Source organism: Crassostrea angulata, chromosome 4 (assembly GCF_025612915.1).
Source record: "Crassostrea angulata isolate pt1a10 chromosome 4, ASM2561291v2, whole genome shotgun sequence".
Lineage (NCBI taxonomy): Eukaryota > Metazoa > Mollusca > Bivalvia > Ostreida > Ostreidae > Magallana > Magallana angulata.
In genome coordinates, this window is record NC_069114.1 from 33,255,929 (window position 1) to 33,274,979 (window position 19,051).

The following is a 19,051-nucleotide window of genomic DNA, read 5'->3' on the forward strand; positions in this document are numbered from 1 at the left end:
CAAAACCTCAATTTACGTCATGGCGTGGCTCCAAACATCAAAAGCACGACCAGACAAGTCAACAGAATTGTTTTTCAGAAAAGAAAACGTGTTAATGTTTTCCCCTAATGCCCTGTTTCTGCGAGAAAATTTGATCATTGTCTACTTTGTAACTCGTCTTTTCACAAAGACAGAATTGGTGCATACGCCCTCTTTCTCTGATGACCTGTCCAATATTTAGTATATGACCAGGAGAGAACATATATACATGTAGACATATTGCCTGCTGTTTGATTCAATTTAATGTAATTATATTTTGAATGAAATACTTCCTAAATTAATTCAGTATATTTGATACCATATGGTCCTTTCATGTCCATAATGGTTATAAAACCTTTATAACAAACAACAATGGATAAGATTGCAAAAAGAATAACTGAAATAAAACAACATTAATTGTTGGATAGAATGGGCAACGAAATAAATATTTGCTTATTAATATGCCATTTCTTCTTTCAGAGAATCTGTACCAGGAATACCTTCTTTATTCAAAGTCATGCGGTCAGTTAAAGGAAAAACACACCTGTCCAAAGGTGTGACAAACCTAGGTCCACAAGATGATGAGACTGTCAAATTTATGCTGTGACAAAAGCAGCGAAGCCTGCCTTGATGTAAGAGCAACCCAAATTTATGACACAATAATGGACGAGCACTCGCGAAACGTATGGACAAAAACGACAATAGCTGCAGCTCACAGAGAGCCTACCTACCCCCGGGGGGAGACAGATCATCAGAAATGTCACCGGGATGGGCGTAGTTACCGTGGGCTTGCCATTGCAGACACATGAGTGTTACTTAAATTATAAAACAATTGGATGGCCACCAAACATGTTAATATATGTGTCTGTTAATTATTTATTATTTCATTAATCTAAAACAATTTTTACTGATAGCTCAATAGGATTGGGCAACAGTCTGTATTTACTAACCATCTCCCAAATACAAAGTCTAGTTGAAATCGTACTTGTACAAGATGATTTTCATAAAATATAGTACAATACATGTATCACATAATGTATAGGTATCTTGATAACTGGGATTGTGTACATGAAATAGAAGGAAAATCAAATGATAAGTTTTCTTATTCACCGTGAAGCAGTTTTATTCAAAACATTTATATAATTTTGTTGTTCTTGTATTTCATGCACGTATTTCATGTATGTACATTAATATGTGTATACGTATCAAATTGGGAACAAAATTCCAGGGTCTTGAAATGCAGTCGTAGAAAGGGGATATTATATTGGTGTTTTGGGGTGGTTTTTTTTTACAATTCTGTCAAACGTTTTAATTTGACATGAAGTTGATTAGTTTCCTATCATCTTAAACTTATCATCTTAAACTTTAAAAGAGAACAACAATAATAAAACTCGTTTTCAGAACAGAAAAGTCACATCAAATGTTAATAGACTTCAAACAATTTAAAAAAAAACTGACACAGGAGTAAAACTGTAGTAAACAATACTGGAATCCTTTTAATGTGGCTAAAGGTGTTGTACGCCACTTCCCCTTCATTTCTAACAACTTCCTAAAAATTTTAACGATATTTGAACTTGCATAAATCCCTTGTTATTCATACACTTCGTAGAACAAGAATTTATGAACATGATACAAGACTTTTAACAAAGAGACAAACTCGGCTTTTCTTCTGCTCAAATCACAACGACCCCCCCCCCCCCCTTTTTTTTTTTTTACCCTGTAAGGAAGCGCGTCAATGAAGTTAAAACAATGTCTTGAAACACAGATGATTTTGTTTCTAAATTTAAAGAGTAGCTGTCAGTCAAATTGGACACGAAGAGCCGATGTAAGTTGGACATTTTTAATGGGAGTTACAATGAACATTCCCTGATCTGCACTTACAAACTTGTTGCTGGAAATCATATAATACCCATAAAAATGACATGAGGTTACCGGCAAGATGCTTTTTCTTGATCTGCCTGACGGTTTTATGAGATAAGAAGGGTTACTTTATTAATTTTGCGATAAATGGTATTTAGCACTTGATTTTATTGAAACTGACAATGTGTGACTATAACAACTGATAATATCATGGTTTATTTAATTCATTTTTCTAGAACCAACAATGCGCAGATTAATTAAGGCATTGAAATTCCATTATCATAAGTGTCTAATGTTTATTTGAAGTTCAAACTTAAATAATATAAACACACATTATTTTATAAAAAAAATTCTTTTCGATTTTAAAATTACAATGGCGCTTTAAAATCTATTGATTCTAATTAACTACATATGTTTCAATTACGACTTAGGTACTAACGTTGCGATAATCTTACCGAGTCGTGATAAGGTCGTGCAATGGTATCCTCCCGCAAATGTTCTATCCAATCTGGTCTTCGATCCCTTTCCAGTGTCATTTTCACTTCACAAGTAAGCCACAAATCAACAAAATTATTCTTATATTAAAAAATTTTTTTTGCTACATATAAACACAAATAGAACTACATATCCACAAAATCAACATCGTACAATGGAAGCTGACCAAATAATTGAATAACTGGTTAATAATAATGTTTCTTAATCAGAAGGTTTTCTTCCAAACATACACTTGAATACTGAGTTGGAATCCTTCTCTATTGATACTGTTATTGTCTTGATAAACAAACAAGATTTAGGGCCAGACAACAGTCATTATTTTACACGTCATGCAAAATGATGCATTTCAGATCCACCAACTCTCACTTTCAGTGTTCTTTTATCTGAAGTTGACCCTTAGGGGGTCATCCACGGCCTGTGTTCCTTAGCATCGCATGTTCACTCATCCATGGAGCAGGGGTCTGTGATAAACGTTGGCCCGGGGGGCGGGCGGAACTAACGCAACATGACCGGATCAGTGGTGTTACAAGGCGCTTGTTCAGGAGCAAGCAAACTGGTTGACAAGTTTTTATGTACCGTAAACTTTGTTTCACTGTATTTAACGCTGGGGAACAATTAAAGCAACAGTGAGGCTGTTAATTTTGAGATTTTTGTCCAGCTTTTTGTTTACTTTTAAAGAAAAACCTTAATTTCATGAAATTGTACTTTCTATATTAGGGTCATTAATATGATCATCTTTTATAGTTTTAAATTATGAATTTGTATTTATCGCTTATTTTTATTTTGTTCTGTTATATATAAAATTCTTCAGCGTGGGGGCTACAGAAATGAATCATAAAAAGTATGCTTTCTTTGTTCGGACTTCAGATTAATTTTTAAGATACATCATACCTACAGCTGTAATCTTCCCATGTCAATTTTACACCTGTAAACAAAAAACTCCATGTGGCCTCGTTTGTCAAATTTCTAGGCTTGTCATACAACTTCGTTGGATGTAGATCATTGTCAAACGACAGGAGCACATGTTGAGTGCATGGAGAGTTAGAAAAAACAAAACAAAACAAATCATCGTACGTGCCTTTATCATCCAGAAGAAAAAGTGATTGAGAGAATACAGAAATGGAATGAATAAAAATAGAGGAGTTCAAAATGTATTGTGAAGAAATCTAATTTTGTAATCCTTAATTGATGACGATAGGTGTTAACTAAATGAAGTAGAAAGAAAATGGGAATACCAACGTAGGACAATAATGTCCTGTAATCTGACTGCTTTGATTATTGCAGCTACATGTAGTTATCATTTAAAACATATAATAGAAAGAAAGTATCGAAACTTTACCAACTAAAGGAAAAAAATACTTGTGGATAAATCAAATGACAATAAATATCAATTCTTTTTTTTTTTATACACACTGGGGGGGGGGGGGGGGTCCAAAACCGATTTTCTTATTTGATCAGCAATTTTTTTTTATACGTAAATTATATATTTTTTAAACGGGGGGGGGGGGGGGGCTCTATGATAAGTCAATTTTATATATGTAAGTTTAAGAAAAATGTCTGCTGCAAGAAAAGAGGAAATAAACTGTAATAAACATTATGTTAAAATCGTTATTATTCAACAACATTGTAAAAACTGAGATAAATTGTATTTAAATACATGTAAATAAACAATCTTAAAAATTATGAATTATGAAAATTTACAAGAAAAAATAGGCATGTTTATATTTTATTTTGCATTCAAATTCATTTACGTTACGTTCATACTGATCTATCATAATTCATTATTTGATCAAATGCTGCGCGCTCGCCCCAACGGTCGCACCGTAAAACATATTAAATATTTGTTTTGTAAAAGATATTCATGAACAAATTGTTTAAGATAAGACAACATTATCCCCCCCCAAAAAAAATCAAAAAAAATCATGAGATCTTTCAAATATTTATAAATCACCGGAAGGGGCATAACTACCGGTATTAAAAATATGTATTTAGCCAGCAAGGTAACCTAGATCCGCACAAAGTAAATTCTTCTATCAACATTTAGAGTTTTATAAAATGTTGCTTAAAGGATATTAGATAATAAATGATGTTTCATAATTCAATATTTTCGAAAATTAATATCTCTAGAAATGACGGAGTGCGATGGTAAAAGAGAGATTACTCTTGCTTGTAAGAGAACGTACTAATTAAAACTTTTGAAAAATGTGATAAAACCGAAATACATATACAAGTATAATAGATGCGTATTCTCCCCATAAAACTAAACAGCAGTTTTTGTTTTGTATTCAATTCCCCCTGTCCTTTCTGACATTTTTATTCCTAAACAAAGCCTGCGACATGATTTAACTTATTTCTGTCGAGCATATCTCAATAATCTTATTTCTTGGATACTTTATATAAAATATGTAATACTTTGGCAGAATATATAAGAAATATAAGTCAAATTTCAAAAACACCTGCAGAAATACTGCTTGGGTCCAGCACCTTCATTTAATCAAGACCAAAACTGACAAAAAAATGACACAAGTAAAACAGCTTAATAAATATTACCCAATTTATTCTATATCATTCAATAACATACATTAAACAAACAAGGTTGAACCTTTAATATTAGTCTTCAAAGCCAATTATGGAGATGGGGCATCCTCATGTCACTTTCGCCATCATCTGTGCCCGGGAATTTTTTGAGTTCTACAAAGATCGATTTCATATACTGGATCTTGCTAGTTGCTACAATGAAAAAAAAAACCACCACACACACAAGGAAATATACAAATAAAATGGTTATAACTTTGGCTTGCAAAGAATATACAATTAACATAACAATAATCTTAACTCGATTTTCCGTCGCATGTTAGGACTAAAAGCTAACAAATGACCATGCGCGGATCTAGAGGGGGGAGGGGGTGCCCCCCCCTGCAAAATTAAAACTTCTTAAAATTACATTAGAAAATTACCAAAAATATGCCACAGACCCCCCCCCCCCCTCCGGCAAACACAATTAAGCGTCGGACCCCCCCCCCCCCCCCTTTTTAAATTTTTTTTGGATCCGCGCATGATGATCGTTTGTGTGGTGCGCATTCGGTAAATACCAGAATACTTACAGAGAAACTTGCTTAAGAACGTCTCTAATTGATCCATGTATCCTGTGGATATTTGCATCTCCACCTGCGTGAACTCTTCCACTGCCTTTTTGGTGTAGGTACTGTAGAGTTGGAGGATTTCGTTAATAACGGTAACGGGGTGCAGAGGTCGTGTATTTCCCAAGGAATCCCGTCAACCAGCCCTTTGCCTTAGCCAAATGCTTCATCATGGAAACCCTGTATGAAGAATTGGATCGTCAAAATCCTTCTGAACAAAATCGAGTTTAAACTGAAAAGCAACAATAATCATTATACGAAAATGTCATAAATAAATACACTATACTTTTCTTTGAAACTTTTGGCGATTTCTCCGTGAAATGCCCACATGGTACTAGGGGAGGACAAGTGAATCAAAGCCGTTCTCCTGCATCATACTTTTCTCGTCAAATGGAACAGCTCACTTTGCCTCGCCCGCTTGAGTCAGAAAAAACGCAGTTGCTCAAAAAAGTCCTGTAAACCTATAACATCATTAAACTTTGATTTCAGCACAGACAAAATTATCAATCTCCATACAATTCCAATATAACTGTAAACATACTTGTCAGAATATGAAATACTAAAGAAAAAATTGGCACAAGCTTCGAATATCCAGAATCGCCTTTCGTACACCGAAGAGAATTTGTTGATATAAATAGATCTATTTAAACATGCATTACGATTACTTTAAAATAAGAATGAACGACCTTCAAACTGGAAATATCTGATGAAATCCATCATATCGCGGAACAACCGATCGTGGGCAGTCTTCACAACTACTAGTATGTTGGCGAATGAGTCAAGGTCGGAGGGGGGCATGTAGTCTTCCAAAATCTGTCGTAACCTGGTAAGCATCATTTGATCATCAGTGGTCATTCTCTGGTCGTAGTTTTTCAAAATGTCTGAAAGACAAAAGATAACGGAATCATTATACATTATATATTTACATCCACTATGTATAATTTCCTCTTTTTCTTACGGAAAAATATAATCAATTCATAGCTCTATAGAAACAGCCCAACTGAAATTTACACGCCCCATTTATCGATTGGTCGAAATCTACAGCGGCTGAAAGTGTCAGGGCTGAAATTGACACGCCCTGTTTATCGACTGGTCACGGACTGCACGAAATAATCATGATGATGCCAGACTCAAAGTCTCACAAGAGACGATTTGGCTGTTTCTTTTACCTAACGTACTTATGTACATTAACAGTAATTTAGTGACTTTTACTAACTTTTCATAATCAATTTATTAATTAGTTAAAGAAAGATGTTAACATAAACAATAAAATGCTTTCTTTGATAATTCATGCGGGTTATGAAGGTAGCGATCATTGCAGGTTATGTATTTTTCCTGCAATGTCGCTACCTTCATATCCCGAATGAATCACCAAAGAAAGCATTTTATTGTTTATATAATAATATCATATAGTACAGGGCACAATTTTATTACTAAAAGAAATATTTTAACACCAGGCGCGTCTGTGATACATAATTGAACGTATGTATTTTTTATAATACTAATGTTCTGTCTGCGGGACGTACATGTATTAATTTTCAGTATGGCTACTTGTAAATGCATCCACTTCGTTGTTTACAGTTTACACTTACAGAAAATGATCTGGTTGAGTTTCGCTGTGGCACACTTGAAGTTGGCCTTTAGGATCTCGCCAGTTGTGTTGACAAAGGCCCGTTCCCTGAACGCCATGGGGTCCGAGGTTTTGCTTGTATACCATCCATTCAACTATGTTATAAGTTGAGCCTGTGTCAATGGCATATCCACTGTAACAAAACACTTAAAATAAATACCATTTCACATCCATAAGTTATTAAAATCCTTTATGTTCAACTTTCCACCTAATCCAAACAGAGAATGCTGTTTCATCATCTTACTTTCATCATCTTACCTGTGAAGTCTCCGCTTGGAATGCCAGTGTAGTATGGTTCTATCATTTTGTCAAAAAATATGGAAGAGTTTCCCTTTGGTGGGGATCTCCGACTCCTCAGAAATGCTCGACCTTGCTGGCATGGAAAAGGAAACTGTCAAACGAGAAAATATATCTACAATTTTTTCTCCCAATAAATTACATTTTTTTTTAAATGATAGATACAGATAAGCATACTCATGATAGGTAGATACTAACATTATTTAAACATGCGGCCAATAATGTCACTTGACGTATGAGTTACATTTGATGAACATTTTCACAAAAAAACCAATAGATAAAAATATGTAAAATCTACCAACATCCCCCCCCCCTCCAAAAAAAAAAAACCATACACAAGACCAAAATCATGTGTTCGAATTGCAAGTCATGTGTTTACACTTCTTTCTAACAAACGTCCATTATTACAATAATTCGAATTAACACAATTGCAAGTCATGTGTTTACACTTCTTTCTAACAAACGTCCATTATTACAATAATTCGAATTATCACAATCATACACTTCTTGAAAAAAAACTGCCAATAAAACTACTATAAGTTTCAGAGACTCCATTCTGGTATACTTGTTTGCACCGTCCTCTTGAGTACCACGGACCCTCCCGCTCTTGGTTTAATTAACTTTTAGATTATTAGGCGCCTCATCATTAGAAAACAATTTTATTTATAAATTCCTTGACGGAATGTTTATTGATACTCAACACCAGTTGATGTGCCTTTTTATAGGAAGCGACAATCTTCTTCGATAAACATTTGATTTCGTAGATCGATTTGTGCTACAAGCATTCTGTAGGTCAATTTGGCATAGAAAACTAACAAAAGTGAAGAATAAGTAGATATATATACATTTTTCGCCGGGCTCTGCAGAAAGCAGAGTCCTGGCTGTAGGCAGGCAAATCGCCAATGTTACTATGAATAGCACAACTTCAAAAGTAAACAAAAAACCAAACAGCGTCAAAGTAAAAGCTTCCGCTATACCAAATAGTTACACAAGTTACACAAAGAGCCACGTTTTGTAAAAAAGTGTTGGCATTTTGTTTTTTTTTTTTAATTTCGAGAGAATTGTCCATCTTTTTAGTTTTCTTGTTAATAACGTGTTTTTAAAACAAGACGATACATACAATGCGCATGAATTTCAATGAACTACTTTACTGCGCGTTGAGGAAATGGGAATTGAATATATAACGCTTGCTGCAAATTTCAAGGCAGGAACTGTTGAAATTTTGTATACTAGACAGACATATTTTTGTTTATAGCCGCTTACAAAATTTGGTCGCTCTCTGACGCTTTGCCGACATTAAAAGCATGAGAGAGAGAGAGAGAGAGAGAGAGAGAGAGAGAAAGAGAGAGAGAGATTTTCAGTCTTTCCTACACAATATGCAGAAAGGCACACCAAAAGAGCCTGGCTATCAGTTTTTCAGTACTTTGATACTGGTATGAAAAAAGAAAATGCATGCATAATGATAACTGCAATATCAGAGGGTACATATTTGGATTTTGTTATTGAAACAAGTGCCCGTGTACAATAATACGCCAGGAATATCACTTAAAAAAGATTAATTCCCGTAAAAATAGTATAAAAATCAATCTAATCTGATTCATTGTATGAAATCTTCATCCCCAAAATTAACAAGATACGTGTAACTTCTTGCATTTTGGCCATTTTAATTAGGCGGATAACTTCCGATCTAGATTATTAACAAACTCAGACTTTAAAAACTCAAAATAACTACAGTGAGCACAAAGAAATCAGTATGACTGATTAACGTAAACTAAATTAATGTAACTATACAAAATAACCGAGTAAGTATTCTTCCAAAATTGTTATATATATCCATTTTTTATTGTATCAGTCGGGAACAAGGTTTATTTTTTAAAAAATTATGCCAAAAAATCCCCTTTATTTAACTGGATTTTGAATCTATTAGATTAAATAACATAACAAATTTGAACCAAACAATGTCACTTGTTGTGAGCAATCGCTATCAAATGGTTGTTTACGAGTACTACGTCATTAGCGGCAATCAGTGTCACGTGTTCGATCGAACACGCAGCAAGCATTCCGATTGGTCAGTACTGACAACGGCTATTAAAAGTCCTGTATTTGATATGCAAAACTGCATTCATCTTATCGAAATCGAATAACCAATCGATGAGTAAAATGGTAATCAATGTATGAAATAATTTTAGCACGCCCGGAGAATTGACACGCTGCTAGCGTCAGCTTATTTCAACCGACCAATCGCAAAAGAGCACCGATATGGGTAGAAGGTACTTAAACCAAGAGCGGTGAAGTCCGTGGAATTCGAGAAGGTTGTGCGTAATAGAACGTCAAAATGGAGTGTCTAAAGTTCGTCGTGGTTTTACTTGCAGTTTTCCATGGTAAGTCTGAACATTTTTTATGATTAAACGACAATTTTAACTAAGTCTTGAATTATTAGTTCTTCATTCGAACACGTTTACAATTTTCTAAAAGCTAAAACTTATTATAATTTTATTACAACTCTTACGGTGCCTGTGAATATTGTCTGCATGTTCAGGTTCGCTCTCAAGACCTCGAGATGATGAGTTTCGTGCTGTTGTCGAGGATCTTAGGAGAATTGTTGAGAGAAAAATGAAAGACATGGAGGGTAAACCATCCCCACCCGGTCCCAGCGGAACCATAAGCCCACCTGGACCCTTAATGCCCAAGAAAATGCTTCTGTCATTTATAGATAACTACTATGGAGACTTTCCTGCCGGAAACTACTCTTGTAAGTATTAGATTTATGTTTGAAAAAATGTCTACCTCGAACTTTTTAATTGAATGCCTTATATTTATTTCACCATTGTAGGGGACATGCCAATGGACACGAACAGATTGGCCGATTTCTACACCTGGTTTAAAAATGCAAACATCCCGAGCACACCTATGTTTCAAAGTCCTGTATTCTCGAAAATGGCCACAAAATGTTTGGATTCGTATTTCCAATGTGCCGCAATGAAGATTAACCAGATGGTTTTCTGTAAGTGCTTTAGTATCTTGTTAAATCTTTCATGAAACTCGTGTAGTCAGTAAAGAAATTGCTAATTTTCAGTTCCATTCATTTTCAGATGTCTTAAAAGAGCAAGAGACTGCCATGACCGCTGAAAAAGATAAGACAATGTATACTGAAATACGACGCATTCTTGAGGCCGAGTTGACTGACCCTTCAGCCATCACCAAGGAAATCGTAACTAAGAGTCACGCGCATACCTATGACACCATTATGAACAAGATCGAACAGTTCCAACTGAACGGTATTGTTATTGTATAGCTTCTTACACTTTTACTTGTACAAAAGGGTGCAAAGTAAAATGTTGAAACATTCATATTGCTGAATTTCAGAGATGGCTAAATTCATGCAGAATATGAGAATGTCCATGATGAAAGCAGTAAGAAAAGGCTGGACTGTTGATGAATTAATCCAAAAGTTGATGGAGACCAGCGACATCTACAGATGTCCTGATGTAGATGACTTATGGGAGTTCCACAAACAGATTTCGGTTTATTTCCAAAGAAGGTAAGCTTACATGTTTTTAAGAAGGCTGAATGGCCGGGAACATTTTTAGACTATATTTATCTCCGTTAGATGAAGAGCTCTATATGAAGAAATCGGAAAATGTTCAAATTTCAACGCTAAACTATTTGAATTTCTCCTTTTAAAGAATAGTTTCTAACCCAATATATTTTAAATATTTTATAATTTAAGGTAAATCTGAGGGTTGATTTGTTGACCACTCAACGCATGGTTGTTTTTTTAAACTCGGTTTTGCAAAACATTTTTAAAAAATCATTTCCGTAATACTTTGATATTGACAGATTTTCCAAAACCACGCCCTTCGTCGAGGCAGAAGCTTGGTTGGCCAATTTTCTCCGTGAGCACGTGAAAGACCCTGCCACTGTCGTCCAGGGAATCCTTGGGGTTTACCGGGGTTACATCACCGGGGCTGTAGGGGTTTTCCAACAAGTAGAGAAGCACATGACCTCAGGAAATACGGATGATATCCTACGATTTGTTTCACGGTTCCTAAGTGAGTATATGTAGTTGAATAATTTCATTTATCATAGATTACAAGATTAAGCGTGTTCAAAAATTAACATTTTAAAAATCTTGATATGAATTATTTAAGTGTTACCTTTTCCATTACTAACAGGCAAAGAGCAACTCTCGTACTTGGAATCCATCTTACGCGATTTGAACGATTCCGATGAAAATGACGGGGATGATGACATGGACGATACAGGTTCTCACGATGATGATTCAACTCCGGAAGTTACAGGGTCCCCCGATAACGATTTATACCCAGGAGGTACAGGTTCCGCCGATGCTGATTCGGAAAATACGATCACTGGATATGAACAAGACGAAAATGATGCACCGAAACGAGGATATTTGAAAAGTTCGTATGAGGAAGATGATGACGAAGAGGATGAAGAGGACGAAGATGAAGAGGACGAGTCTAGCGAAGGTGCATATCAGGAAAATGACGATTGAATGTGAAACTCATCATGTGAAAGTATCGAAACTTCGACTTTTTAAGAAATCGTATGATGATAATTATGACGATTCTTGTTAAGTTGATAATTCAACAAAAAGTGCTTACAAAGATAATGAGGACGACATCCGATATTTATCCTATAGTAAACACGTATTGCCTTAACTCATACCTGGTTTTGTTATATTTTATTGTTATATTAGTTATGTTGGGAAATAAAATATGAAAATTTACAAATTTGTTTTATTTAAAAAGTACTAGCTGCAATAATGTAGCCCTCCCCGATTTTTTATATCTGATGTTTACTGGAGAGGGCTACAATTCCATAGGATCTCCGTAATGGTGCAAAATTAAATTTTTAATGCGACTGACTTCGGTCTGAAAAGATCGATTTTATATTTGACTTCCTTTAGATAAAATGATTTTTTAATTCAGGTTGAACAAACTAACCGTATATAAATCAAAGCCAGATAAAACACATCAGCATGTTTACCAGTCGTCTTTCTCACAGGGGCTTGGTTGTTGGATAATGAATTTCCTAATTATTTGTTCCCGAAGAAAAAAATGATTAAAATTGGTAATCTAATGTGTATTTCTGTGTATTGCATAAATAAATTCACTGAAATCCCCGTTTCAGTCATGTTAAAAAAGTGTATTCAATGTACATTAAAAAAAGTAAAGGGACGACACTCGCCATCTTGGATTTATAGGGGGTCCTCGTTTCAAGCTATGTTTTAAACAAGTTCTTCCATTTCTCCAACGATTTCTGACGAGATCTAGGTTGGAAAATATTCAACTGACTTATTCCTATCGTCTGACTACATCTGTACGCTGCATAATAAACACATCGTTCCAAAATGTACTAGATACTCGCCAAACTTATCGAAAGCAACGGAAGTTGATGCAACCTCTCCATGTAATCACTGAGGAGATCCGAAAGCATTGGATAATCCAAGAGGATAACTTTTCGCGGAATTTTTGCTCTCTCTAGATTTATCTTACATTTTCGGAACATCTCAGTGATTATATGGAGAATTTACGTCACTCAAAAGTAAACTTCCGTTGCTTTCGATAAGTTTGGCAAGTATCTAGTACATTTCGGAACGATGTGTTTATTATGCAGCGTACAGATGTAGTCAGACGATAGGAATAAGTCAGTTGAATATTTTCCAACCTAGATCTCGTCAGAAATCGTTGGAGAAATGGAAGAACTTGTTTAAAACATAGCTTGAAACGAGGACCCCCTATAAATCCAAGATGGCGAGTGTCGTCCCTTTACTTTTTTTTAATGTACATTGAATACACTTTTTTAACATGACTGAAACGGGGGATTTCAGTGAATTTATTTATTGCAATACACAGAAATACACATTAGATTACCAATTTTAATCATTTTTTTCTTCGGGAACAAATACTTAGGAAATTCACTATCCAACAACCAAGCCCCTGTGGTCTTTCTAAGCAGCCATGAAAGTTCTCGCGTGATTTTATGGGATTTACGCTTGGAGTTTTGATGGGCTTGAGAACGTGAATGTCACTGTAAATAATTTATCTAACCTCGTTCTATCACTAAAACATCATCTAAGGAACTGGTATGTAATGAAAAATTCATATTTACCGCGTTAATTATGTTTAAAATAGGGGAATTCCTATATTCAGTTCAAGATCCGCTCCTAAATTCTCATTGGCTGTCTCAAAATAAAACCGGTCAAGGTCAGTAAACATGGCGGACAAATTCAACTTGCGTTGTTGACATACACGAAAAATAACCGATATATGGACTATACCTGATATTTTTGGATTAATTTATGCCATAGACATCTACAATATTTGAGTTCAGGTAAAAAATGCAGATGTTATCGTCATTTATATACGATTTGAGACGAAATCGTTGCGGGAGTGAATCACTCCCGCACTTGCACCATTACGGAGATCCTATGGAGTTGTAGCCCTCTCCCCAAAAAAAAAAAAAAAAAAAAAAAAAAAAAATCGGGAGAGGGCTACATTATTGCAGCTAAAAAAGTACCGGACAGTCATTACCAAATAAAACAGTATATCTATCTCCGTCATAAGAAGAGTTTTGTACTAAGATATACAGTTTTAAGGTTCTTCACTTCACCGAGACTTATACTTTTTAAGACACTACGTATGGCGATTTAAATGTTTTGTTAAACTGATTGTATTAATCGATTCAGATTTATATCGTAATAGCTCAGTGGTTAAAGTATCAGGCGTGTGAACCGCAGGTCATGAGTTCGAAACCGCCTTGTGCTTTTGTTCATGTTTACTGAATGAAATTTTTGAAAATATCATTTTTCATCTAAAATTGCACATTTTTTCGCCTATATGACACATACGTATACCTCTTATCCATCATGCTATCTTTCATAATCAAGTAATTTTCTGCTGATTTGAGACTGAACCTTAAAAAACCCTGGTATTCGAATCTTAATGCTTAGATATACAGTCATGTAATATATTATTTTTCACTAAATTTATAGCAAATGATCTATCTAAAACAGTAAGGTGGATATGATGGGTAATTTGTTGACCAACCTGTCTCTTCATGTTCATTACGATGGAATGCTACACCAAAATTTTATTTTATGGATCGTTAGAGAATCATTTCTGTAGCAACATTACGTTGTTCATAGAAGGATATATGCCCTTAAAAATTTTATACGAATTTTTTTGTATTTTTTTTTACGAAAAAGTAGAAAATCTATTTTGGTTGCAAGTAACGCACTGTAGAGTTAAAATTTAATGTGAATAAACTTATAATATAACTATCTAAGAAATAATGTACAGTAATGTCAATATAAGACGTTTTATTTTTTTTATAAAAAAAATATTTATGAAAATAAAAAACTTCTTTTGATAATGTTTTTCAAATCTATGGATAAAATTTTCTAAAGAAATGTGTTCTCTGGAAAGGAAATGTAAGGCAATAATTTTTAAAAAAGAAATTGAATCAAATTGGCGAAATTTTAGAGATATTGCAAATTTTATTTCGTAAACTGAAGTAAGGTATAATGATGTATACTTCCGCGTTTCCTCGATTCGCAAGCCCTTTAAAGTTATCGGGATCGAGATCCAAATATTATTAAAACTTCCTTCTTCCGCTGGCTTCGCTCTCGAGCAGACGTACTTTTTTCAGACGATGTATAAAATCGGATTTAATCGACTTGTTTTATCGAAAGTTTTCGATTTTTTTTGCGGTTCAATACATATTGCAAATTTTCAAAATTGAGCCACACCCGATCGAAATTGAACTGATCTCGACTTGAATGACAGAAAATTTAAATATATAACAATTTCACCCAAAAACTAGGATGTTTGGTTGTAATATGGATTGAAAATTAGAAGAACAATTATAAATTCAACTGATTTCTTGTCTGCACATGAAGAGATATTGTTCATTTTCAATTTTTTGCAATTTAGATCGGGATCAGTTTGTTTCTAATCGGGATCGGCCAAATTTTGAAAATTAGCAATATTTCTAAAATTTCGTCAATTTTGTTCAATTTCTTGATAAAAAGTGATTGTCTTGAATTTTTTTTTATACAAGACACGTTTATTTAAAAGATTTTATCCATAGGTTTGAAAAATATGAACAAAAGATATATATGTATTTTTATTTACATAATAATTTTTTATTACAAAATTTAAAACATCTTGTTGACATTACTTGTCATGGTTTATTAGATATCTAGATTATGTATTTATTCATATCAAATTTTAAACTTTAAAGTGCGCTACTTGCAACCAAAATTGATTTTCTACTTTTTCTTAAAAATACAAAAAAAAAAATCGTGTAAAAAATTAAGGGCATATATCCTTCTTTGAACAACGCGGTCGTGCTTCAGAAATGATACTCTAACGATCCATAAAATAAAATTTTGGTGTAGCATTCCACCTTAATCGGTATGACCCTAACTAATTCATATTTAAGATAGTTTGTAAAATTTTGAAAGATGTACCAACGAGTGTTCGCATCATCATATTTACAAATTCACCTATATTTCCACTATACACTTTAAACATTTTGAATGAGATCCAAGAAGAAAACATCCGTATTTCATACAATTTAATACATGTACCTTGTGGAATTACTTTTCAAATGTACCTTGTGGAATTACTTTTCAAACCACTATAATGACATTTTTTGTGTGGCATTCAGAATTTGGAGTTCTATTCGCTTTACGCTATTCACTATTCGAATATCGAATAAAATTATGTTGTCGCTTTTCAAATTACCGTATAAAATATGCCAATTAATGTAAATTAAAATTCCGTATAAACTTCCTTTTTTAATCGAAGGAAACAGTAATATAGTAAAAAATATTGTAACTCGCCTGCCCCATGCCTTTCACGTGACATATATTTCGGTAAGGATGTTCGATGTGATTTTTTATGCCATTTACCTTTAATTGTGAGGAAACATCATTGTAAGTTGTATTACCAACAGATTTCATTTCTTATCGCTAAGGTTCCCCCTAACTGATAAGAATTTGGCGATAAAAAAAGTCATGTAAATAAATATAAAAACGAGTCATCCGATCTGTTTTAATTCCCTCATATACATGTCGTCTATTGTAGCAAGGCCCACCTAATCTATTCATGTTTATTCATTTGAAGGACATCGTCACACACCAGTACGAAATGCACAGTTACAGGGTGTACAAACACATCGGTAATGCGTCAATCATTGACAATAAAACACGATCCAAGCCATCAACTTTAATTAGGATGTATCATATTTATTCACCCTTGTTTTAAAATTCTCAAATGCACGATCATGCAATTTCTACAATTTATTGTATAAAAAGGGACCATTTTCTTATTTATTGACAGCCCACGATTGTAAACTCACTAATGTAATCTACCGTTATATTTATAGATGTTACAAAAATGGATCTTTTATACATCCGTGGATAAAATGGATAAAATATGTAATGCTATACTCAACTCATGAGGCTTGTCTTACATATGGAAAATTCAAAATATATGTAGTTATATCTGGCTTTTGTCAATTGTTAAAGAAATATTACAAAATCAATTTGTATAAGATTTTAAAAGTAGAGTAGATAACTCATCAAAATGTATTAATTATAGAATTTTTAAAACAAATTTGAATTTAGAAAAATACTCGTAGCTTTAATCTACAGATCTACGGCTCACGTTTACAAAATTACGAACATCGATTCCCAATAGAAAATAGGTTGATGGCACAATATTGATAAAAATCTAAGAAAATGTACAATATGTGACTCTAATAGCATTGGTAATGAATTTCATTATATTTTAGAATGTAAACATTTTGTAAACGATAGAAAAATGATTTTGTTCAAGAGATACTATGAAAACCCAAATGTAATGAAATTTAACGAGCTTATGAATACTTATAATGTAGAAAAACTAAAAGAAAAAAAATGCCATGATTTATCAAGAAAATTTTCAAAGTCTGTTCATCCAAATACAAAATTAAACAACGTACTGCATTGTAAACTCACCTTCTTTTTTTTTTTATATCTTTATTACTTCTACTGTTCATGTGATCCTTGACTGTTTCTTTTGTGTACATTTGTTTATATATTTTTTTAATCTTAAATACCAGTGAACTGGTCTTGAGTGAATAAAGAATTGAAATAGGTAACCATCTTTCACCTAATAAAGAATCCTCTATCAGAACACTGCGATTTCGCCCCTTCTTAAACACCGAAATTTACCCTTTCAAACAAAAATATTGTAATATTTAAGCTCCAAGCATTGTCTGTATGGAAAAATTTTAAAACATTTTTGTCAGGGAGACTTTTATTATAAACATAAGATCAATTAATTAAAAAAAATTGTCTACTTCTGTGCAAAATTCGCTGTTACAGCTATGCATAGGTCGTTGCATCTTCGCTAGCCAAGGGTTTTCGGTCCACTTTGCTCCGCGAGCAAAGTGGACCGAAAACCCTTGGCTAGCGAAGATGAGGTCGTTGTATCATTTGTATAAGAAGGCGGTGCTTCAATGAAGCGTGCGAATAGTATGTATGAGTATATAATAGCGTGTTTGATGTGTTTACTACATTTAGACCGCGGAACATTAACTGGCAAGATTGGAAATATACAGCTTGCGTCAATTTCACCTGTAACAGCCAAAACATTTGAAACAAATGGGCGTGGAAAAATTGAAGCGGACGTCTGAGAAAACATTGGATTGAAACTGTATTTTATTGAAAGTGCAATTTCAATCCACCTGGACAGCGTTTCTAACTTGCTATATAATTTAAGCGATCGAAAAAAATTCTTTTAAGTATCAGCAAAACAATTGAAAAACATTTTATTCCATCAAAAAGCTTTATTTAACATGTATATAGCAAGTTAGAAATGCCGAGGTGGATTGAAAATACATTTCCTATAACTACTTGTACAGTTTCAATCCAATTTTTTCTCAGACGTCCGTGTCAATTTGTTCCCGCCCATTTCAAATGTTTTGACTGCAACAAGTGAAATTGACGTACGCTGTATATTTCCAATTCCGCGGTCTAATGTTTCCCAGACGCCTGTGTCCATTTGTCCCCCGCCTATTTCAAATGTTTTGACTATAATAATATATAGAAAATCGTCAATTTTATTCTTTTGCTAATTTAAATTTAGTTTACAGTTGCGTTTACAACATAAATAAAATAATAAAAATAAGATACATGTGTCATTATTACGAAAGTTCAAGTGACCATTCACATATTATCTGCTGTCATATCATCTTTTTATTAATCCGTTGATGCGTCAATGCATTTTTTAAAAGTCTGTTTTGGAATTAAATTGACCAGGCTTTGTTTACGAGTTGCGTTCTTCTTCTTCATAATCAAAGATTTGTAGTTTATTTCCAATCATTGTGCAATCATTAGTCAAATTGACATATTGTGCTTCAATGGAAATAGCATTAAGGTTACTAGAATTTCGCCCAAAAAAGGAAGACAGTACTCTATGAAAAGCTAATTTCAATTCTCCACTTTATTGCGTAATACATTTACCCATGTGGGTTGAATTTCAGAAGCCCCAATATTTAAAAAAAAAAATGCAAATGGCATATTGTATGTAACCAA

General features: G+C 33.8%; 1 protein-coding gene and 1 long non-coding RNA gene across 3 annotated transcripts; one reads left to right on the forward strand and one right to left on the reverse strand.

Moving 5' to 3' along the window:
- Positions 1–4,988: 4,988 nt before the first annotated feature.
- LOC128182441 (uncharacterized) lies at positions 4,989–7,271 on the reverse strand. Of its 2 annotated transcripts, none has more exons than XR_008243420.1 (5): positions 7,106–7,271; positions 6,200–6,394; positions 5,800–5,974; positions 5,478–5,693; positions 4,989–5,064 (listed from the first exon to the last, which is right to left on the reverse strand). It is a non-coding gene; the product is annotated as an uncharacterized LOC128182441 (long non-coding RNA). The 2 variants fall into 2 exon arrangements; XR_008243419.1 differs by having other exon boundaries at positions 4,998–5,103.
- Positions 7,272–9,676: 2,405 nt separating this feature from the next.
- On the forward strand, positions 9,677–12,128 carry LOC128179334 (uncharacterized). The gene is made up of 7 exons (XM_052846732.1): positions 9,677–9,821; positions 9,980–10,192; positions 10,274–10,444; positions 10,533–10,718; positions 10,807–10,981; positions 11,281–11,492; positions 11,616–12,128. The coding sequence occupies exons 1-7, from the start codon at positions 9,776–9,778 to the stop codon at positions 11,954–11,956; spliced, it is 1,344 nt and encodes a 447-aa protein (XP_052702692.1). The 5' UTR covers positions 9,677–9,775; the 3' UTR covers positions 11,957–12,128.
- Positions 12,129–19,051: the final 6,923 nt, after the last annotated feature.